The sequence below is a fragment of the Rousettus aegyptiacus genome, unplaced genomic scaffold (genome assembly GCF_014176215.1).
Source record: "Rousettus aegyptiacus isolate mRouAeg1 unplaced genomic scaffold, mRouAeg1.p scaffold_m13_p_8, whole genome shotgun sequence".
NCBI classification, from domain to species: Eukaryota; Metazoa; Chordata; class Mammalia; order Chiroptera; family Pteropodidae; genus Rousettus; species Rousettus aegyptiacus.
The window spans coordinates 2246738-2270651 of record NW_023416311.1 but is presented as its reverse complement, the minus strand read 5'-3'; the positions used below and the strand labels follow the sequence as shown (position 1 = coordinate 2270651).

Genomic DNA, 23914 nt, shown 5'->3' with positions numbered 1-23914 from the left:
TGTCGGTATCAGGACAATGCTTGCTTTGTAAAATGAGTTTGGAAGAGTTCCTCCTTCAATTTTTTGAAATAGTTTAAGAAGAATGGGTGTTAATTCTTTAAATGGTTGGTAGAATTCACCTGTGAAACATTTGATTCTGGACTTTTATGCGTAGGGAGTTTTTTGATGACTGCTTCCATTTCATTGGTAGTAATCGGTCTGTTTAGATTTTCTGTGTCTTCTTGTTTTAGTCTTAGAAGGTTACATGCTTCTAGAAATTAACCCATTTCTCATAGATTGTTGAATTTGTTGACCTATAATTGTTCTAAGTATTCATTGATGATTCATGGTATTTCTGTTCCTCTGTTTGTTCTTTTTCTATTCCTTTAAGTATAAGGTCAGACTGTTTTTAAGACGTTTCTTGTTTCCCGAGGTAAGCCCACATTGCTATGAGTTTCCCTCTGAGGGCCGCTTTCCGTGTGTCCCATAGATTCTGGGTCGTTGTGTTTTTATTCGTCTCAAGGTATCTTTTGATTTCTTCCTTGATCTTGTTGCTAACCTGTTCGTTGTTTAGTAGCATCTTCTTTAGCATCCATTTGTTAGTGCGTTTTTGTTCTTTTTCTTGTACTGATTTCTAGTACCATACCATTGTAATTGGAGAAGACTCTTGATGTGTTTTCATTCTTCTTAAATTTACTGAGACTTTTTTGTGGCCTAATGTGCAGTCTTTTGTGGAAAATGTTCCGCGTGTGTTTGATAAGGATGTATATTCTGCTGCTTTGGGGTGAAATGCTCTAAAAATATCAATTAAGTCTATCTGGTCTCGTTTGTCACTGAATACTCCTGTTTTCTAGTGGCTTTTCTGTCTGGAAGGTCAGTCCATTGATGTCAACAGAGTGTTAAAGCCCCCCACTGTGAGAGCATTATGGTCGCTGTCTCCCGTATGTCGGTCCATAGTTGCTTTGTTTCGGTCCTCCTGTGTTGGGCGCATCAATGTTTACAAGGGTTATATGTTCCTGGAGTGATCCCTGTATCATGATGAAATGTCTTTCTTTGATCTTGTTGCCTTTGTTCGAATGTCTGTTTTGTCTGATGTCAATGCTGCTACCCCTGCAGTTCTGTTTCCGGTTTCATGAAATACCTTTTCCCATCCCTTTACCTGCAGTCCGTGCATGTCCTTCCATCTGGCATGAGACTCCCATAGGCAGCGTGTCTTGTTTTCTTTTGCCAAGAATTATAATCCCTTTTTTTCTTTTTCCTCCCCAATTTAATTATTTTTAGAAATGACAGTTGACATTCAGCGTTCTTTTATATTAGTTTTAGATGCATAACATAGTAGTTAGATGTTTATAAGATCTGTGCAGTGATCCCTCCGATTAGTCTGGTACCCAACCGGCACTACGCGTAGTCGTTACGGTATTATTGACTGTGTTCTCGAAGGCAGACTTTACGTCTCCGTGGTTACTTTGTCATTACACTTTGTATTTCTTAATCCCTTCGCCTTTTCACCTGGACCCCCAAACTCCCTGCCCTTCTCTGGCAACCATCAGTTTGTCCTCTGTGATCTATGAGTCTGTTTCTGTTTTGTTCATGTATTTTGTCCCTTAGATCCAACATAGAACAAGTGAGCTCATTATAGTCTTTGTCTTTCTCGGTCCAGCTTATTGCATTTAGCATAGTACTCTCTGGACCCACTCATGTCGTCGCAAATGGTGAGATTTTGTTCTTTCTTATGGCCAGATGATACTCCGTGTACACCTGTTCCACGTCTTCTTTATCCAGTTGTTTCTCCATTTCCCTCGAGGCTGCTTCCATGTCTCGGCCGTTATAGATAGTGCTGCAGTGAACATCAGGGCGCATCTATCTTTATGGATTATTGTTTTGGTTTTCTTTGGATAAATACCCAGAAGTGCAACTGCTGGGTCATAAGCTATATCCATTTTTAATTCTTCGAGGAACCTCCAGACTGTTTTCCATAGCAGCTATACCACTTTGCAATCCCACCAATAATATGTGAGGGTTCCCTTTTCTCCGCGTCCTCGCCGACACTTGCTGTTTTTTGCATTACTGATGATAGCCATTCTGACAGGTGTGATGATATCTCACTGTGGTTTTAATTTGCATGCGTCTTATTGGCGACCTTGAGCATCTTTTCATATGTCTCTTGGCCATCTGTGTGTTCCTCTTAGGAGAAATGTCTGTTCAGGTCCTCTGCCCCTTTTTAAACTTGCTTGTTTCTCTGGTGTTAAATGGTATGTGTTCTTTCTATATTTGGGGCATTAACTCCTTATTAGATGTGTAACTGGTGACTGCCCTCTCCCAGGTGGCAGGTTGTCTTTCATTTTGTTGATGGTTTCTTCGCCGCGTAGGGCTTTTTAGTTTGATGGAGGCCCATTTGTTAGTTGTTGTTGTTGCCTTTGCCCATAGAGATGTATCCAGAAAGATGCTGCTAAGCCTAGTGCTAAAGAGTTTACGGCCTGTGTTTTAGTCTAGGAGTTTTGTGGTTTCAGGTCTTAAATTTAAGTCTTTAATCCACTTTGAATTCATTTCTGTATATACTGTAAGAAGTAGGTTTGTTCCGGTTTTTTTGGAATGTATCTGCCCAGTTTTCCCAGCATCTCTTCTCGAAGAGGCTGTCTTTACCATCTCTTTACAATATACATTGTATGTTCTTGTCTCCTTTGTCAGGGTGATGGACCATATAGGTGTGGGTTTATTTCTGGGCCATTTTATTACATTGAGATATTGTGGGCTATTTTATTACATAGAGATATTACATTAAGATATATATCTCTCATATATATATATATATATATATATGGATGTTAACTATACTGATTGTGGTAGTCATTTCACAATATATACAAATATCCAATCTTTTATGTTGTATACTTGAAAGTAATATAATATAATGTTATATGTCAACTATATCTCAGTTTTAAAAAGAATTTATTTTAAAGTAGGCTAAATGATTCATAAAGTTTAAATATTTTTTATAACTTACTTCTTAAATATTACCAAATAGTTCCCCACAAAATCTGGACTGTTTGTTATTAACATTTAAATTTCTCGAGGACAAAAGTTTTATATTCTAGATCCTTATATTTCTCATAGCATCTGCACAGTGCCTAATATGGTCCACAAATATAGTACCCGACTGATTGCAATGCAAGTATATTGGAGTATAACAGATTACTTAATGTTTTTATTACCAGTATAATGCATACCATTGCAGAAACTTAGTATATAAGCAAAAAAGAAAGGAAAGAAAATTGGAAGATAGCTGTTCCCACCACACAGATGTCACCGGATGTTTTTCCTGATTGTTCTTGTGCAGGAGATAGTGCTCGTTTTTTTGAGTGACCCACAGGTAGACTGAATTTGATGCTGACTGGCAGTCTCGTCCTGTTCTCTGACCGAGGCTGAGCTTCATCGTGGTTTCTGTTTGCTCCTAGGCCGTTACCTGCCAACCAAAGGAGAGGCCTATGTCAATGGCTATGACATCTCAAAGAACATGGTCCACATTCGAACAAACCTGGGCTTCTGTCCGCAGGAAGACTTGTTGTTTAATGACTTGACGCTCTCTGAGCACCTTTACTTCTACTCTGTGGTAAGTCAGCGTTTTTTCTAAATTACGCAGTACGGTTAACCTTTTCTCTTTTTATATACAGAGCTATGAATTTTAGAACATCCAAAACACTCCAGTCAAGACACAGAACAGTTTCATCACCCTGAAACACGCTCTCAGGCGGTCCGTTTGGGGTCACCCCCTTGCCCCCTCATCTGCCTTCCGGCACTGTTGCTTCGTCTGGTTGAGAACTCATGTCATGGGGTCGTGAGTCACAAGCGCTGGAGACCAGCCACTCACACAGAGTGTGGTGTGTGCTCGCTGGCACGTTCCTTTTCGTTGCTGAGCTGTAGCTCAGGTCCGGATGCCACACGGCACGCCGAAGGGCGTGCGCGCTGTTTCCAGGTTTGGTGAGTCTGAATAAAGCCGGATTTCCTTTACGGCTTTTTGGTGTATAATGTAAATTTTCATTGCTCTCAGAGTAGGAGCACTGTAGTATAAGTATTTGTTTAACTTTATCAGAAGCGGTGTCGTTTTGCGCGCTTACCAGCAATGCGGGAGAATGACAGTTGCTCTACATTCTTGCCAGAAATTTGGTATCGTTGATATTTCCATTTTTTTAAACCATTCTCATAGATATGTATGTGCGTCTAATCATGGTTTTAATCTGCATTTCATGAGTGGCTGGCTAATGATGTCGATCAGCTCTCCTGTGCTCATCTGCTATTTGCATACCCTCTTGATAAAATATTTGTTCAGGCCCCATCTGTCCGTTTTTTAATTTGGGTTATTCATTTCTTACGGAATTTTTAAGAGTTCTTTACACATTCTAGGCATATGTGCTTTGTTTGATATGTGCTTTGCAAATATTTTTCCCTAAATGTACCTTGTCTTTTCATTTTCTTGACAATGTCTTTTGCAGAACAAAAGATTTTAATATAGAAATATAATGTATCATATTTTTCTTAATGGAGCCTGCCTTTGCTGTGTTTTGTAAAACTCCGTGCCTAGCCCCAGGACGTGAAGATTTAATGCTGTATTTTCTTCTAAATGTTTGTAGTTTTACATGTTATACTTAGATCTGTGATCCATCTTTAGTCTGTGTAAAGGGGTAAAGCTCAGTGCTAGGTTCATTTTCTTGCATGTAGATGACCAATTGTTCTAACACCTTTTTTTGAAAATACTATCCTGTCATCTTTGAATTGCTTTTTGCACATTCATCAAAAATCAAATGGTCATATTTCTGTGAGCTTATTTCTGAAATTTCTTTTCTGTTGCATTGATCTTTGGAATCTTTGCAAATGCCACCCTGTCCTGATTAGATTAGTGTGGCTTTACAGTAAGTCTTAACACAGGCTAGTGCTATTCATCCAGTTATACCCTTTATTAGAAGTGGTTTAGCTATTAAAGCTATGTGGCTTTAATATTTTTTTCTATATCTACAAAAGTTCTGCCATGATTTTGATTGGTATTTCATTAACTCTGTACATCACTTTGGAGAGAATTAATGTCGTTGCTTTGCTGAGACTTCAGATTCTTCAGCACAGTATTACTCTCCATTAATTTAGGTCTTTGATTTTCTGTATCACCATTTTCAGTTTTCAGTATACAAGTTCAATACTTGTTTATAGATATATAGTAATTATATATACATATGTGTGTGAGTGTGTGTGTATGTATACATATAATTATTTGGAGCTTTAAATTTTTTTCCCAGTTGTTCATTGCTCGTCCATAGAAAAATGATTATTTGTGCGTCAGCTTATCCTCTGACCCTGCTAAGCTCACTTACTAGGTTTAGGACTTTTTTTAAAAAAAATTCTTTGGTTTTATACATAAACAATCATGTCATTGAAGAGTAGGGACGGTGTCCTTTTTACACGCCAATATGGGTGCCTTTTATTTCTTTTTCTTGCACTGGCTAAGAAAGCTACGATGTTGAATATGACTATTGAGAGTGGGCATTCTTAACTTGCTCCTGATTTTAGGGAGAAAGCATTTGGTCTTTCACAATTAAAATTTTTTCATAAATGTCTTTTATCACGTTAGGGATGTTCCGTTTTATTCTTAGTTTGCTGAGAGTTTCGGTTATCCACGAATGTTGCATTTGGTCAGAGGCTCTTCCTGCATCTATTGGTGACCGTGTGGCTTTTCTGTAGACTCGGCGTGGCGGATCACATCGACTGCCTTTCAGATGTCGGACCATCCTTATATTAGTAGCACAAATCTCACTCAGTCATGGGTTTTTTAATGCATGACTGAATTTGATTTCATAATATTTTGTTCAGAACTTACGTTGACGAGGATTATGAGCCCATAGTGTCCTCTTCGTTTCGTGTCTGGTTTTAGTATGAGGGCAGTGCTGGCTTCATAAAGTGGGTTGGGAAGTGTTCTCTTCTGTTTCCTGGAAGAAATTGTGTAGACTTGTTTAACTTATATTATTTTATTTCATTGAAATTTGAATTTACTTTTTTTTTTTAATGTTAGGTAAAGTTCACTAGTAAAACCATCTGAACCTGGAGATTGATTCTCTGATATTTTTAATTGTAAACTCAATTTATTTAAAATTACTCTGCAGTCCAGCAATCCCATATATCCAAAGGAAACAAAATTGGGATCTCGAAGAGGGATCGACACTCTCATTTTCATTTCGGCATTGTTCACAATAGCCAAGATATTCATCCGTTCATCAGCAGATGAATGGATAAAGAAAATGTGGTGGGTGTCTGTGTGAGTTTGTGTGTATGCGCATGCATATACATATATTTGGAATATTATTCAGCCTTTAAAAAAAGAAGGAAATTTTGACATTTGCGACAACGTAGAGGACATCATGCTAAGTGAAATGAAGCAGACACAGAGTGACAAATACCGTATGATCTCACTTATGTGTGAAACCTAAAATAGTCAAGCTCGTAGAAACAGAGAACAGAGTAATAGTAGCCAGGGGCTGAGGGCGATGAAGGAAATGGGGAGATGTTGGTCAAGGGGTACAAAGCATCCGCTATTCAAAATGAGTCATTTCTGGAGATCTAACTCACAACGACTCTATAGTTAACAATACCGAGTTGTATACTGAAAAAAATAAAAATGGAAACTACTTGAAATGGTGGATATGTTAATTACCCTGACTTTGGCAATAATTTCAAAAACATATATATACACACATGTATATAGATGTGTATATTGAGTCGTGCACCTTAAATATTTATCATTTCTAATTGTCAGTTATATCTCAGTAAAGGTGGAAAAATTCAATATATTTAATAGTTATAGGAATATTCTGGTTACGTCATATCAGGTTAACTGTAGTACTTCGTGATTTTTGAAGAATTGCTCTATTTCATCTAAGTCGATGGTTATACATATAGAGCCATTTGTAGTAGTCCTTATTATCCCTTTACTGTCTGGAGTCCATAATGATATTCTCTTCTTTCTGGTATTGGTTAAGTTGTATCTCTCATTTTCTCTGTCATTATCGCTAGAAGTTTATCAATTTTCCTGATCTTTTCAAAGAACCAGCTTTTAGTTGCATTGATTTTTCTCTTTTTTATTGCACTTATTCATGCTTATATATTTATTATATTCTTCCTTCTTCATCACTTGGGTTTTTTCCTCTTTTTCTAATTTTTAAGGTCAGAGCTTAGATAATTGTATTGAGGCATTTCTTCTTTCTAATGTAAGCATTTAAGCTATGGGTTTTTTTCTCTAAGCACCCCACAAATTTTGATAGATGTTCTATTTTCCTTTTTATTTAGCTCAAAATGTTTCCTATATCTCTTGAGACTTCTTCTGTGACTCATAGACCATTTACAAGTATGTTTTTAAATGTCTAAATGATGGAAAGTTGTCCTGTTTTTATCTGTTATTTTTAATTCTTTTTTTTTTTACATTTTATGTTTTTCTATTAAGTTTAGCTGTGTATTTCTACTCAGCTTTTAATTTTTTTATTAAATTTATAGGGCTGACATAGGTTAATAAAATTACATAGGTTTCAAGTGTATAATTCAGTAGTACGTCGTGTGTATATTGCATTGTGTGTTCGCCACACAAAGTTAAATTTCCTTCCATCACTATATGATCGATCCTCTTTTCCCTCTGATAACCAATAAACTGTTGTCTGTGGCCTCGAGTCTCTGTCTTGTTCATTTGTTGCTTTCGGTTCTCACATGTGATGCCATCATATGATTCTCAGCTTTTTCTGCCTGACTTACTTCTCTTTCGGTCAGAGATCATACTTTGTCTGATTTCAAATGTTTGTAAATTGCCAAGGTTTCATCACCAAGGACGTGGTCTGTGTGGGTGACTGTTCAGTATGCACTTGAGAAGAACATGTTTTCTCATGTTTCGTTAGAATTTTCTATAAACGTCAGTTAAACTCAGTAACTTGTTGTTGTTTAGTTCTTCTGTATGTTTGCTCATTTCTGTCTAGTAGCTCCATGATCGACTGAGAAGTGTTGATATTTACTGTTGTATATTTTTCTATTTCCAGTTCTGTTCATTCTTGTTTCCTGTGTTCTGTCGTTAGGTGTATGCACATTTAAGATTGTTATGTCTTTTTCATGAAATGACTCTCTTATCAGCATGTAATTTCTCTCTTTTGTCTATGGTAATTTTCTTTGCTCTGAAGTCAACTTTATCTGATATTAATGTAACCATTCCAGCTTTCTTTTGATTTGTGTTTGTGTGGTATATCTTCTTCAAACACTTCACTTTAAACTTACCTTTATCATTAAGTTTGAAGTGAGTTTTTTGTAGACATCGTATAGTTAGGTCATGATTTTTATAGTCTGACAGTCTTTGTCTTTTAATTGATGTTTTAAACTATTTCTTTTTAATGTAATTATTGATATGTTTAGATTTAATTGTATCATTTTATTATTTGTTTTGTTCTCATGGCTTTTTTCCCTGTTTCCTCTTTCTAGTCTTCTTTGGGGTTATTTGAACATATTTTTAGTATTCCATTTTAATTTTTCTATTGTGACTTTGACTATATCTGTTAATATTTTTATTGGTCACTTTAGTGATTACAAAATACGGACTTAGCTTTTTACAGTTTTTTGAAAATCAGTGTTTTCAACTTTATTTGGGATGTAGAGAGAACCACACTGCAAGTTCTCTCTCCTGACTCCTTTATGCCGCAGGCATCGCGTACTGCACTGTTTACATTGAAACCATCAGGCAAGATTATGGTTTTCATTTAAAACCATCTAGCATATTTAAAGAACCATAGGAAAGTAATGATTATCATATTTACCATTTCCGTTGAACTTTATCATTCATGTTTCCTCTGTCATTTCTCTTCCGTTTGAAAAACATTCTGTATCATTTCATCGATATCAGTACTCTTGGCTACAGAGTCCTAGTTTTCCTTCACCTGAGAGTATCTTCAATACACCATCATTCCTCAAGGATATTTTTATTTGACATAGAAATACGGGTTAACAGTTCTTTTCCTTCGGCACTTAAACATGTTTTTCTACTGCTTTCTGGACACCATGGTTTATGACGAGGAATCTAAAGTCATCTGAAGCGTCTCCTGTAGTTAATTCATCATTTTTCTCCGGATGCTCTCAACATTTTTTCTTTGTCTTTACATTTCGGCAGTGTGGTTATGATTTGTCCGATGTGGACATGCATTTCTTTGAGTCTGTCTGGATCAGGTTCAGGCAGCTTCTTCAGTCTGTAGGGTTGTGTCTTTGGCCAACCCTGGAAGGTTTCCAGTCATTATTTCTTCAAACAGTATCTCAGCCACATACTCTTTTTCTCATTCTGGAACTTTTATGACATGAGTGTTAGAGCATCTGTTGTTGTCCGACAAGTCTTCCGGGCTTTGTTCGTTTTTCTTTAATCATTTTTCTTTCTGTTGTTCAGACTGGACCATTTCCATTGACCTGTCTTCAAATTCCCTGGCCCTTCATCATTTCTGTTTTACTACCGCATGTGTCAAATGCGCTTTTTATTTTCGTTATTGATTTTTTAGTTATAAAATTTCCATTAGTTTCTTCTTTATATCATTTGTATCTTGATATTTTCTGTGTTAATTCCAACATCTGTGTCATCCTACCATTGATGTCTATTGATCGTCTTTTCCTACGCGAGACAAGATTTTTGTCATTCTTTATGCGCCAAGTGATTTTTGTTTTTATCCTGATGCTTTCAACAATCCCTCAGGAGGCCCTGGGTCTTGTTTATGTCTCATCCGCGGGCTGTGGCTCCCATGTCAACCTCAGTCCTTGCGGTGCTGTGTCCGTCTCTGTGATGTAAGCGTGACCCGCTGGCCAGCGCAGACCTGGGTAGAGGTCTGCTCATGAGCGTAACTTTTAATGTTCGGTATTCCATCAGGGCTACATTCGTGTATGCAGGTGATAAACACACGAGTTCACAAACAACGTGACAGCATCACTCTCGTGCTCCTCCCTCCTATGACCGCCCCGGTACGTTCTGGTTCCCCAGGATTCCCCAGAAACCACCCGCTTTCAGATCGCGCCACATCCACGCGGCAGGAGACAGACAGTGGTGAAAAGCAGCTGGGTCTCGGAGCTGCAGCACAAGGGACCGAGAAAGGTCACCTCCCTCCCGAGTCCTGGCTCGCGGAGGGGTCCCATTCCCTTCTCCTCTCGCCGCCGTCCTTCCCGTGAGATTGCCCACAGAGAGCAGGGCGCAGTGGGCTGGCCCCTCCCGCGCTCTGCCACTGCTGTAGACCTTCTCCCTTTGCGCCCGCCCCCCAGCCTCACCCCGTGGGCGCCGCAGCATGCTCTGCCCCCCTTCGGATTGCCCTGGGCCCGGCGGTGAAGTCAACACCAGTTCGGTGCCCTCTGAAGCTCTGCCGTTCTCCATCCAGCCGCTGGGGTTGACTCTCTAGTTCTCCAGGTTTCGTGGTTACGCTGAGTGCGCGGTAAAGGATGTGTGTGTGTTTACTCCGTCATACCTGGAAGCTACAGATGTTTCTGTTTTCCCTTTGTGCGTGAGCTTTGGGTATCTTTAATAATTGTGAAAATTCATTTTTAGGAACTCTCCTTTAGACATCAAAGGAGGCAGTGGATAAGACACTACGTAGCCAGTATAAGAAAAGAGCTGATATAAAATGTTTTAAGGATGCAGTTGTAAGAAACTTCATTTATGGATATAGTAGAAGTTAAGATCTAAGAACTTCCTGAGGATAAAGTTGGACATATCATATAAATTCTGGCTCTTCTTTCTAGGTAAAAAGGAAATGTCAAAAGCTAGACCCCGTGGAAATTGACCATATGCTGTCTATTTTTAACCTGCTAGAAAAGCGTAATATATATTCAAAGTTACTCAGTGCAGGAACGAAGCGCAAACTCTCCGTCATGATAGCACTTATAGGAGGCTCCGAGGTATTAAAGAAGAGAGAATTGTGTGTGTGTGTGTGTGTGTGTGTGTGTGTGTGTGTGTGTGTGTGTGTGAGAGAGAGAGAGAGAGAGAGATGAGAGGAGAGAGGAAGAGGATAGAGAGAGAAAGAGAGAGAGAGAGAGAGACAGAGACAGAGAGAGAGAGAGAGAGAGAGAGAGGAGATGGGGGGGAAGGGAGGGAGGGGCACACATGTGCACTAAAAAAATGGGTCCCTGCCAGCTTGTCCAGAAAACCCAGCTGACAAAAACCTGATAGCGGATATAAACCTTAAAGGAATGTTGCCAATGATGATCAGAGGGAATCTGCATTATTGGATCAGCTGTTATATGATTTGGGGTTATTTTTTCCTAGAGTTTTTATCATTTTTTACCATTTTGTCTAGATTTTGTGTCTTAGCTTAAATATATTCCCCTCAAATAATAAATTATCCCACAGGGAGTATGGCTTTAATTATCACTGGTCATGGAATTGTTCTCCTGGCCTTTAGGTGATGATACTTGATGAGCCAATGTCCGGCATGGACCCAGCCTCCAGGAGAGCCACCTGGGACGTGCTCCACCAGTACAAACAGGATCGGACCATCCTCCTGACCACCCACCACATGAACGAGGCCGACATTCTGGGCGACCGCATAGCCATCATCGTCAAGGGAACCTTGAAATGCTGCGGCTCCTCAGTCTTCCTGAAACAAATATCTGGTCTCTCTCCTTTTGCTGCCTTCGTAATGTTCTAACATGATTTTAGTTATATTTCGTCTGTTACTGCAAATTTCATTGACTCCCTCTGTCTTAGTAACTAGGTCTCAACTATTCCAATTGGTGTTTAAGGCCCCTTGCAATCTGGGTATTCTCTGTATATACGTATCAGTACCCACTACGTATCTGCAGACTCAGGGAGTACTCATATCAGCCTACAAAGACCGTGCCGATTTCTCCTAGTTTGCACTTAATGACAGTTCTCTTTGCCCCTGGAATGCAGTCGTGCCTCCAAAAAGATTAATTTTATTGAGTAATTGACTGGTCGATGCCGAGAGGATGTGGAGAAATCAGTCACCTCTGCTCCTGATTTCTTGTCTGTCAAACCAGTACCAAATTTCTGGTGTGACGAGGTAACTCTAACATACGTCAGTTGACATTAAGGATGCAGTGCAGAATGAGAACTATGTAAGCGGAAGAGAACAGTCCTCAATTTGATAAGTGTATGGCTCTTTTGCAAGGTAAAACTGGTACGTCAAACAGTGAATTATTGAGGGCTAAAATTATAGTAATTGGAATCCAGAATTGGAGAGCGTAAATGTCAATGGAGATAACCAAGAATGAGTTGCTTCATCATTCACTTATTCAGTATTTGAGATTATTTAACACACATTAATTTTTTCTTAATAGTAGTTACTGTGGTATCGACTTTATACATCGTTTTTAATTCAAAACAATTTCCCTTTTATAGAATACAAAACTGAGGTTTAGATATATCAGAAATGTATCCAAAGTTATATTTATCTATCCAGTTAGTCATTCAAAGTTTATGATCACCTTCCAGGGTTGAATTTGTACAATTTACTTGTAAGGGGTTCTATATCCAAAATTTGATTTATTCCATCTGAATTGGATGCACCTGGGTTATGAGCCACATGGTTTAAACAGTAATGCTTTTGATAAATAAACCATTTATAATAATTTCTAATTTTATTCACTAATTTTACTAATTATTGGTAAAGTAGTATATATATATATAGCTAGATATTTTAAAAGGCGTAAGGCTTTGGAATATTTAGTTCTCTTATAGATGCTAAACTTTAAATATGCTTACCCTGGATTTTTTACATTTCTGTCAGAAGCCTAGGATTTGTGTCTGCTTCCTTAATGGCATAGGAAATTCCACGTTGGTATCAGCATTCAGCTCTCTGCAAAAAGAGGTGTTCCTTATTGAGTCTTAGGAAGACAAGATAACTGAGGAGCTTATTTTGTCATGATGCCTGAGAAATGAAAAAGAGTATTATTTTGTAAATACCCCAAAGGTAGTTTTGGTTCCCATAGCTAGTAAATCATGGGCAAGTCACTCCTTTCTCTGGATGTCTGTACTGTAGCCTCATTCGTAAAATGGAATAAACTATCTTCTCTACTATAACAAACCTGGTAAATAGACCGAATTCTCAGCTAAGAAGACCTCTGCATAAGACCTATTATTCAGATCTTACTAACAAACATAGATGCACATACAGTGACCACTTGAAATGCAGATATTTAAAATCAATGATGTTTTTCTTTAATTCCCGAAAATAATTTCTCCATATAGGCAAACTCTAATTAAGCACAGTAGTTCTCTGATTTCTTTAAGCTCTCTAATCAATAAGTATATTCTCTGGCTTTCTAAAATTTAACAACCGTCCTTCAACATTTCATATCTCCTCTCTCCGCTTTATTTTTTCTGACACAATATATATTTTAGCTTATTCCTCGTCATTATTATCTGTCCCCTTCCGCTAGAAAGCAGCTTGTACGGGGGCAGGGATTTTTGTCCGCTCCATTCCCTGCTGTGTCCCCAGGCCTAGACGAATGCCTGCTACACGCCGAGCAACAGTGATAATAAATGAATGCTTATCGAGATTACGGCTTCAAAAATTCCGAGTAGCCAGAAAACAGGGGCCTTTCTGCGTCCATCTGTCGTGTCTGGTCGTATGCGCTAGGTTACCGTTCATTAAGGAAATGATTGAAATTATAGAGGCGGTCGCTGTTTATTGAGCGTCTTGGTTCTTTAAGCAACATTGGGAAATTTTAGGTGTGAGCCTCCCTCGAGTCATAATAAAATGTCTTGTGACGTACTGCGTCTTCTTCCTTGTGGACTTAGGCAACCTGAACCATGGAGAGCCACGGTTGGTCTTGCCAGATGGAAAAGAGCAGAAGTGCTTCATTTGGTCTTGTAAATGATTTCTCCAGGTGCAGCGTATCACATCATCATGGAGATGGAGCCTCAGTTCGATGTCGAAAAGATCTGTGCGGTGATTCAGTCCCATATTCCAGATGCCACCTTGGAAAAGCAAACTAGAGCTGAAGTATCATTTAACCTGCCCAAAGAGTATGTACACAGGTATAGACTCAAAGAGTTCTAGATGGATGGTTTGGGTGACCAGAAGTCGTTTTCAGTTTTCCAGGTTTAGCCAGCTTAGTGAGTAGTATTTTGCTAGCCAGCCAGGTCTTCGCTTAGAGCTGTCATTTGCCAGCTACAGTTGAGACGTTCACAGCTGAAGATTTCTCTCAGTGAACAGGGGATTGCTTCATCAACTCGAGTTCATTCAAGGCGCGTTCGACATTTTTATTTCTGGGATTTTTTGTAGGGGAGGTGAGTTTGCAACCTAGCGTCTGTAGCTTCGTGGTGTTAATAAGGGATAACTGACGGTAAAATGTTCATAGTGTACCAATTTCATAGATGGTGAGTAAGACCCAGAGAAATATTAAGGTGACGAAAGAAGAAAGTGGCTTAAATAACAACTCTTGGAGCAAGGTGACAAGGACACAGATAAGACAGTGAGTTTGGCCTCAGTGATTAGCCAAATGAACTGTAGAGGGGAGACACAGGGATGGTCATTCTGCCTGGGATTCCCACCCAGTCGCGGGCACCAGCATCTCTGACCTCCAGGGAGTGTGCCTTTTTCATCTTCCTGTCTGAAGTCGTTGCTATCTAGATATCCCATAAACGCAAGAAAAGACGAAGGGCTTTTAGGACATTGCTCTACTTCCAGAGCTCCTGGGTAGAGTGCAGGAAACGACGGCAGGAGTCAGGCCCCCAAGGTCCCACTGAATGAATGGAGAGATGTGAAATAAGCACCTGCGCCCTAAGAGAGGAACGAAAAGGAGAGGAGTGGCCCGTGGGAGCTACGTCTGCTCAGAGCAGGTCTCGGCCTTCTCGAGGAGCAGGGGCATGGGTGGCGTTGGGGTAGCACCGATGGGCCCGGCCCTAGTTCTGAGGGACAGCAAGGGAAGTGAAGGGAGCCAACTGGGCGTCCGTTCCGCGCACAGCCACGCAGCGGAAGAGGGCGCGGTTGGTTGGCGCTTTTTAGCACAGCGTGGTAATTATAAATTTGGAAGTGCAGAGTGTCTCCAAAAGAAACATATTAGAGAAGCCACTTAACCTTAGCACATCTGCCCATCCTATAGGATATGTCCACAAAAGACATTCTCAGGGGAAAAACAAAAACAACAAATAATGAATATACCATTAATATTAAGTATAAGATAGGAAATTTAAGGATTTAGAAACAAGTAATATTTTCATCCTGTAGTCTCACTAAATATTTAGGACATGGAAGAGAGAAAGAGGAAGAATCTCTGGAGAATGAATAACTCGTCACACAGATTAATGTCGACACTTTAGAAGTGAACTTCTGGGCCCTGGACAGTGGATCTAATATAGCATAGAATGAAGATCATGAATTTGGGGAAAAATAGATTTGTTCAGAAGTTTTCTTTAACAGGATAATTTTAAACCAACTATTGAAAGAGAAAAAAAAAGAAAAAAAAAAAAAACAATATACTGTCCATAGCCTGTTTATTCACAGGGTAGTTCACTATCGTAGGAGAATAATGAAATGACAGGGAGTTCTTGGTTATTTCCAAGACCTAGATAGTTTTTTTAATTATTCATTTAATTTGTGCTGTGCACAACTCTCAATGCTTTACATGTGTGTTTACATTTAAAAAAGAAACAATGAGAAAGACTTAGAAGCAATACTTATAACTATATTCTAATCTGTAAAATATGGCTAACAAAAGTGAACTTGAGATTTTTAAACAAAGTCATAAGCCGCTTCTTTGAGAAGACCAGTGTATTTAGTAAAACTGCAGTCATGTTAATCAGAAAGAAAAAGAGAAAAGACACAGATTACCTGTATTTGGAATGAGTGATGATAATCATTAACTTTTCTACAGATAATACATTAAAAAACTAATAGGATATTATAAACAACTGTGCCGATAAAATTGACACCTGAGATGAAATGGAAAAAAATCCTTGAAAAACACAAATTACCAAAACTGACAAGAAGAAATATATAATTTGAAAACCTCTTTATTATTAAAGAAATTGAATTTGTACTTTAAAACATTCCCAGAGAGAGAACTCCAGGCCCAGATGGCTTCATGGATGAATTCCACCAAACATTTAAAGATGAAAAGAGCAATTCCGTACTAACTTTTCTAGAAAATGCGAGTAAAGGAAACATTTCCCAACTTGCTTTCTAAGATCGGTATTTCTCTGGTACTAAAATCAAAGACATTGCATATGATGACGATGATAACAGTAATAATAATACTAACATAGAATAGCCCTTAACAGAGTATATGGAGTCTTGAATATGAGTGAGAAACAGGAATTCCATTGAAATTCAAAAGGAAGAGGAAAATGACCATAAAGTATGTGAAAAGGGGTCATAGAAAGAGGTCAGATTGAACCTGGGGGTCAGAGTAGAACCAAAAATCACAGCAAGGTGAAGTTAGATGGCAATGGAATTCAGCCTCAGACATGGAGGGAATTTAGAAAATGAAGAGTTTTGAGTCCACCATCTCTGAGGGTAATCACACGTGTGGATTCGATAGTCCCTTACTGGGAGTGGGAGGTGCGTTTAAGAAGTGATGTGTTTCTGGAGTTCTTTTCAACATAAAACAATATGAATTCTTCCTCGTAAAACTGCTTTTTAGAATCCTTGATGTGACTGCACCACAATTAGCAAAACTTCCACACAGCTCACCTATTTGATTAGATCTTTTCTTAAGTCTTCATTTTATTTTCTAATTTTTTGAATTTATTGGGGCGACATCGGTTAATAAAATTGTATAGGTTTCAAGTGTACGATTCGATAATACAACCTGTGTATATTGCATCGTGTGTGATTAGATCTTTCTTAATTCCCAGCTTCCGCTTTAATAACTCCATATTCTGTCATTTAGTGATTTATATCTCCTGTACTTTGAGAACTCTTTTTCATTCGATGTAGGAACCACATGGGAATAAATTAGCTATTATCAACTAGCTGTAGTCCTTAACAGTTGTAGAAAATAAAATGATAATTCTTTAGAAGAATAAACATTTACATCAAAGATCAAGTTACAGTGGGGAGGGGTTTGCTAAGGTAACTATCTCTTACTTGCATTGGCTTCACAGTAAGCATTACACTGAAGAATGATCGAAATTTCTCCCATGGCTAACCAGAAATTATTACGGAACAAAACAATATTGAAAATATGTCTAACAAACAACCTAATCAAAAATGAGATACAAAACTGCTGAGTAGTGGGGAGAGATGGGAGGTGATTAAGGAAGGGTAAAGGGGGTCGAGTACAGGACGATGCAAGGAGATGCGACTTTGGGTGGTGAACGCACCGCGCAACACACAGATGACGTATTACTGAACTGTACACTCGAAACTTATGTAATTTTGTTAACCAATGTCGCCCCAATAAATTTAATTTTTAAAAATAAGCAAAAGCCTTGAATAGACATTTCTCCAAAGAAGATGTACAGATTGCCAATAAATACATGAAAAGATGTTCAACAACACTACTCGTTAGGGAAGAGCAAATCAGAAATAAAAAATGCTGGTGAGCGTGTGGAGAGGTTGGAACCCTGCGCGTCGCTGTCAGGGACGTGAAACATCGTCTTCTGCGGAACTGTGTGGAGGTTCCTCGAAAAGCTAAACGCAGAATTACTGTATGATCCAGCAGTTCTGCTCCTAGGCACATCGGAAATTCAAACACATGTTGTACACTCATGTTCGTAGCAGCCGTTTTCATAAAATCCAAAAGGTAGAAACAACCCAAATGTCCATCGAATGAATGGATGAGCAACATGTATATCCACACAATATTATTCAGCCTTAAAAAGGGATTAACGTCTGGTACATGCTACAACACGGGTGAACCCGGAAAGACTTACGCGAAGTGAAATAAGCCAGGCACAAAAAAAATAAAAACACAGAACAAATACTGTATGATTCCAACTTCTGTGAGGGACATAGAACAGGCGAGTTCATAGAGACAGAAAGTAGAAGCGAAGTCGAGGGAAGGGAAGCATAGAGAATTCTTGTCGAACGGGTGCAGAGTTTGAGTTTGAGATTAGAAAGAAAGTTCCAGAAGTGGATAGTGGCGATGGGCACATGACGCTGGGGGTGTGTTTCGACTGTACACGTACAACAACGACGTGGTAAATTTAATGTTTTCTATATTTTGCCAGAATAAAAAATTTAAGGAAACAATAGGAAAGTTAAGGAAACAATAGTAAGTGTCCATATTTTTAAACATTCTGTTTACTAGCAAATGCACTAAAAAGGGGGAAAAAAATGTACCTAGGCTAGTGCTAGTACTTCCTTTTTTTCTTCCTCTTCTTCCAGGTTTGAAGATCTATTTACCAATCTGGAAAAAAAACAAAAAATGCTGGGCATTGTCAACATCGACGCTTCAATTACCACCATGGAAGAAGTCTTCCTTAAGTGAGTAATAGTGACCTTAAAAACAGATTTCCCCCACTAAAATTCTGAATCAGCTTGAGAGCACGCCCCACCTCTTTACATTGGAATAAGATAGTCACAGTTATGAATTTTTTTCAAATATGTTAATCTTTTTGTTAATGTATTTCCATGTATTCAACTGAGAATGTGTGAAGATTTTGAGCCTGGGCCTTGATGCATATGTGTTTTTGTGATAGAGGGTTTAAGAGTTAATCAAGAATATATATATGTATATATATATCGGTGTCGTCATAGAAAAATTTTGAGTTCCAACTTCAAGTCCGTACTAGAAATGACTTTAAAATTTTGACCTAACCATGTGTCCACAGTTTATTTAATTTGAACATAAACTAATTAGTTTGTTTCTTGCACTGTGAAAAAGTTCAGAATGAAAATGCCCAGGGAGTTCAGGCCGTCACAGGGCGGAATCAGATGGTTACCTGCAAAAAGTTTCACAAAACGTCCTTTGTCCATTAAAGTTACGGCAGAGTCATGTCTAAACTTCATTCTTTCAGACTCGGGGATTTAAATTAATATTCTCAGTGTATCAGAGTTGACTTTGGGTAATTTATTCACACGAGCGAAGCTCACAAAAGACGGATGTATATAAATTAAGAGGCGACTTCATTAATTTGCGTTAAATTATAATAAGAATAATTTATAATAAAAGACCTCTTGGCCGTTCAATCAAATGTTCTCTTGTTTGTCTCTAGGCAAACTACATAGGGAGCAAAATTATGATGAAAAATTTATTTTGTAATCACAGTTGTAACAAGCTCGATGATGGCCGGACCATGTCTGTTTTGTCAAACAGTGTCTGTCACATAGTAGATACTCAAGAATGTTCTTAGATGAATAAATGCATGAATTCATATTATTTAAAGCCATTACCTCCACAATAGATGATCTACTGCCATGGGAATTACAGGTTAAATCCTTGAACCATGACACCTCGGTTGTCTCCTCTAAGGGTTATTGTCAGTTTGCCTTTCTTATGTTTTTTCTTTTCATTTTTTTTTTATTATGGTAAAATAAACGTAACATAAAACTTGACATCTTAAACATATTTAAGTGTACCGTTGATTGGTGTTAAATACTTTCACATTGCCGTGTAACCATCACCGGCATTCATCTCCATAACTATTTTCATCTTGTAAAACTAAAAATGTATATCTTTTATTGAACAGTAACTCCCCATTCTCCCCTACCCCTAACCCTGGCAACCCCCATTACGCTTCCTGTCTTTATGATTTTCAGCTACTTCATATAAGTGAAATCATACGGTATTTGTCCTTTTGTAACTGGCTTATTTTGCTTCGCTTAAACTCTTCAGGGTTCATCCATGTTGTAGCATGCGTTGGAATTTCTTTCTTTTTTAATATTGAATAATATTCCATTGTTAAGTATAGACCACATTTTCCCCATCCATCCATCAGTCAATGAGTACGGGTTACTTCTGCATTTTAGCAACTGTAAATAATGCTGCTGTGAACAAATATCCCTTTGAGACCCTGCCTTCAATTGTTTTTGGCATATACGCAGAATTGGAATTGTTCGATCGTGTGGTCATTCTGTTTTTAATATTTGGGGAGTGCCATACTGTTTTATGGTCCCACCAGCAGCACCCAGAGTTCCCAGTTTCTCCACATCCTCACCACTCATCCTCTCTTTTTTTGATAGTAGCCATCCTACTGGGTGCGGTGGTGTTTTAATTACATGTCCCTCGTGGTTAGTGATGCTGAGCATCTTTTCGTGTGTTTGTTGAAGCCATTTGTATGTCTTCTTTAGACACATGTCTGTTGAAATCCTTTGCCTATTTTTTGGATCAGATTTTTTTTTGGTGTTTTAGAATTTCTCTGTATATTCTTGATATTAACCCCTTATCAGATATATAATTGGCAAACATTTTCTCCCTTTCTGTGGGTTGCATTTTTTACTCTGTTGAGACTGTCTTTTGATGCACAAAAGTTTTTCATTTTCATTAAGTTTAACCTATTTTTTCTTTTATTACCTGTGCCTTTGATATCATATCCAAAAAATCATTGCCAAATCCGACGTCATGAAGTTTTATCCACAAATCCTGCCATTTGTGACAACATAGATGAGCCTAGAGGACATTATACTAAATGAAATATGTCAGATACAGAAGACAAATACTTCATAATCTCACATCTGGAATCTAAATAAGTTGGACTCATAGTAACAGATAGTAGAATGGTAGTTACCAGGGGCTGGGGTGGGGGGAGGGAATGAGGAGATGCCGGGCAAAAGGTATGAACTTCAGATACAAGATGAGTAAGTTCCGGAGACACAGGTCTCCACAAGTACAGCGTGGTAACCGTAGTTAATAATAATGTACCGTAAGTTTGAAATCTTCTGAGAGTAGCTCGCAAGTGTTTTTTTGTCACCAAAAGACAAGGATAATTATGTGAGGTGATGGATATGTTCATTAACTTGATTGTAGCAATCATTTTACATGTAAAAACATCATGTTCTATACCACAAATATATATATATATAATTTTGTCCATCATACTTCAATAAAACAAAAAGAAAAAGAAAATAAATAGAAAACAAATGACAAGATGTCAGCTATAAATCCAAATATATGAGTAATTACTTCGCATGTAAACGGAGTAAATACAATTTGGATGCCACTTTTAAGAGAGTGTGTGTACGCTTGCGTCTGTTTGTACTTGTGTGCGGAAAATGTCTCGTCGAGGTTATCTCTAGGTAATAGGAATTTTTTCCTTTCACTACTTTATATTTTCTGATGATTTCCTAATGGAAATGTATTACCAATGCATAAAATATGAAAAATAAAAAGAAGACAAAAAAAATCAGTGATTATATTTTAAGAGCATAATAGTTCTCCAATCCGGTGACAGCCAGAGGGCGGGGGGTCTGGGAGAAAGCAATGAAGGGCTAAAGAAGTACAAATCGGTAGCCGATGGATGGTCGCAGGGAGGGGAGCACGGCTTCGGGAATGCGGTCCGCGCCAACGCGATGGCCGTGTGGAGACGGAGGGAAGATAAAGTAATCAGGGGCATCGTTTCCCACACTGTACCGGTGTCTAACCATATACGGTATGCTCGAAACGAAAAATGTTACAAAACTCCGATTTTACAAAAAGCATAATAGTCCTCAAATTGTTTAGTATGAAACAGCAAACATGCCGTAGGGACGTTTTAAAGCAGGTTTTAATTCGAATTTGGTACATGGCTTTTAAAGGGTACAGGAGTCATCGATCTACTCATCACTTGTGACTGTCATACTTCAGAATGTGTTAATGTCGTATCCCATACCAATACTAACAGGCAGACATTCAGAAGATCTTGGTAGTTCTGTGGCTGAGAAAAAATAGACCTTTCATCATGAACTGTCCACCAAGTGTTTTACCACTTCGACGGTGTGATTGTCTTTCCTGTCTCTCAGTATACCGCAATATATATATTTTTTGTTATTCTGCTTAGCATTTTTCTCTGGAGATTATAATTACTTGTGTGTATCTGTCTATCCTTCCTAAGCATCTGCACCCAAAGACCCAGCTTCAGACTTAGGCGGTGGTGGGAAATGTAAGGACTTAAAAACAAACCTATCAAATGTCCCCATCATTTCATATAATAAAGAATATTTTAACCCTCAAAGGAGAGTTATTATCTTTGATTAAAGATAAGTTCTTTAACTCGGATAGGTTCAGTTTAACGAAACATAAAATATATTATAGTTGTTTATCTCATGATAAAACAGTTTCTCAGAGCTGTCGAGACTTGGCCCCGCGTGGCTGTTAGTCCTCTGACCTGTTTATCAGGAGCCACTGATACCATGCTGCCTCCAGACAACACACCTGGACATTGGTGACAAAAACCAAGGAGTCTTCCAAATTTGGAACCTCGTTTCACATCCCCCCCAAAACCGGACTGAGGCTACACTCAAAATGTTTTGTGCTTTTTTTATGTGTACCTGTGTGTATATAGGGTCAGCAAGTGGGCGGATTCTCAAAAGGATAGTCTACCTCTCCAGCCCCCCTCCTTGAAGGACCAAAAAATAAGACAAGACACGGAACACAATGTGATTAGACCCAGAGTTAACGATGCATCAGCTTTTTCCGGATTGAATGAAATTGCTGCCGTTAAGTTTAATACCGGGGTGAGCATATTTAAATCTAGTGTGTTTGGCTTGGGTAGAACACGTACACGCCGTTTAATATCTGAACCGAAACGATGTTCAGAGTCTCACCGTAGAAGACCCAACCAGGTGTGATTTCCCCGTGCAGGCAAATGCGTTCTGGGTGAAGGTCACGGCCGCTACTCTCGCCGTTGCCGTTTTCCAGAATCCCTTCGAGAAGGCCTCATTCATTTTCTCATGAATTTTCCCTTCGTCCAGATCTAATACAGGACCCAAGAGTTATGACAGTTGCAACCAGATGATACTGGTTGATTAGATTAGGGGCTTTTTTTTTTCACTATGAATCATTGTTCGACTATTAAAACCTAGTAAATGATAAATAGTCGCCTACAAATTTCATGGGGCTATTTCCTTTTAAAATGGAGAAATAGAAAGATTATGGGTCAGTATTAAGTAAAAGAAATAGATGCCATTTTGTTTTTCCGATCAGAAATACTGCAAGCATATTAATGAATAAAATCGTCTTGATAAGATTTTCCATGTAGTTAGATCAGAAACCAGCCCATAATTCTTTCCCCTAACACCTCACACAGGTAAAACCTCTCACACCATCTCGTTGTTTTCCTGGGTCCAATTCAAGGATAGATGTGTGTTATACGCGCGTGTCTCCTGCCACCAAAGCATTTATGTCAATGGATTCCAATGCGCATGCCTCACTGGCGTCGCCGACGACCGTAATGCTGTGTTCTTCTTCTCGTCCTAGTTTCCGCTGTATTGCCAGCAGTTCTACTCCATGTTTGTCAAGCGAGCGCTGTTCAGTTGGCGCCACTGGAAGCTGGTGCTGCTACAGCTGTCGGTGATCCTGTTTGTCACTTCGTACCTCTTGACGACTCAGACCTTGAATTCTAAGGTGCACGCCAGAGAAATGGATTTGAGGCAGTATGGCCAAACGATCGTGCCTTACTCGGTGTCGGGGAATTCCGATCTGGCTCTGGAACTCACGAGGAACCTGAAGATTTTTCTAACGCTTCGAAATCAAGAACTTCGCGAAGTGCAAGGTGAGACGTGCAGGGAAGAGAGCGGCCTCTGCCGGACAAAGGCCTCTTAGTGGCGTCGCAAGGAAGGGACTAACCGTGGTCGTTAGCCGCACGTTGCTTTGTTTTTTACTAATCGCCAGTATTTTGGAGGCAGCTAAATCAGAGGCCCCCAAAAACACACGCTTTAAGACAACCGGCCACAGAAGTTAATAAGTGTCTGTCAACCATTGCATCGCTCTTCAGAGGATGGGCGAAGAGCCGGAGCACTGCATTGTGCGATGTCCTATGGGGTTTCCCTTCTGGCCAGAAACAGACCTGCCTCGCTAA

General features: G+C 38.9%; 1 protein-coding gene across 2 annotated transcripts in view; it reads left to right on the top strand.

Annotated features, from left to right (window-relative positions):
- LOC107516105 (ATP-binding cassette sub-family A member 3) overlaps window positions 1–23914 on the top strand; it is an 88160-nt gene that overhangs the window by 36833 nt on the left and 27413 nt on the right. The window contains exons 12-18 of one of the 2 annotated variants that reach the window (XM_036226081.1): window positions 3435–3589; window positions 10753–10908; window positions 11412–11622; window positions 13861–14011; window positions 18306–18404; window positions 22400–22571; window positions 23314–23608. In XM_036226081.1, coding sequence (XP_036081974.1) covers window positions 3435–3589; window positions 10753–10908; window positions 11412–11622; window positions 13861–14011; window positions 18306–18404; window positions 22400–22571; window positions 23314–23608 — 1239 coding nt within the window. The remainder of the gene's footprint in view (window positions 1–3434; window positions 3590–10752; window positions 10909–11411; window positions 11623–13860; window positions 14012–18305; window positions 18405–22399; window positions 22572–23313; window positions 23609–23914) is intronic. The other variant, XM_016155541.2, reaches the window with a different exon arrangement.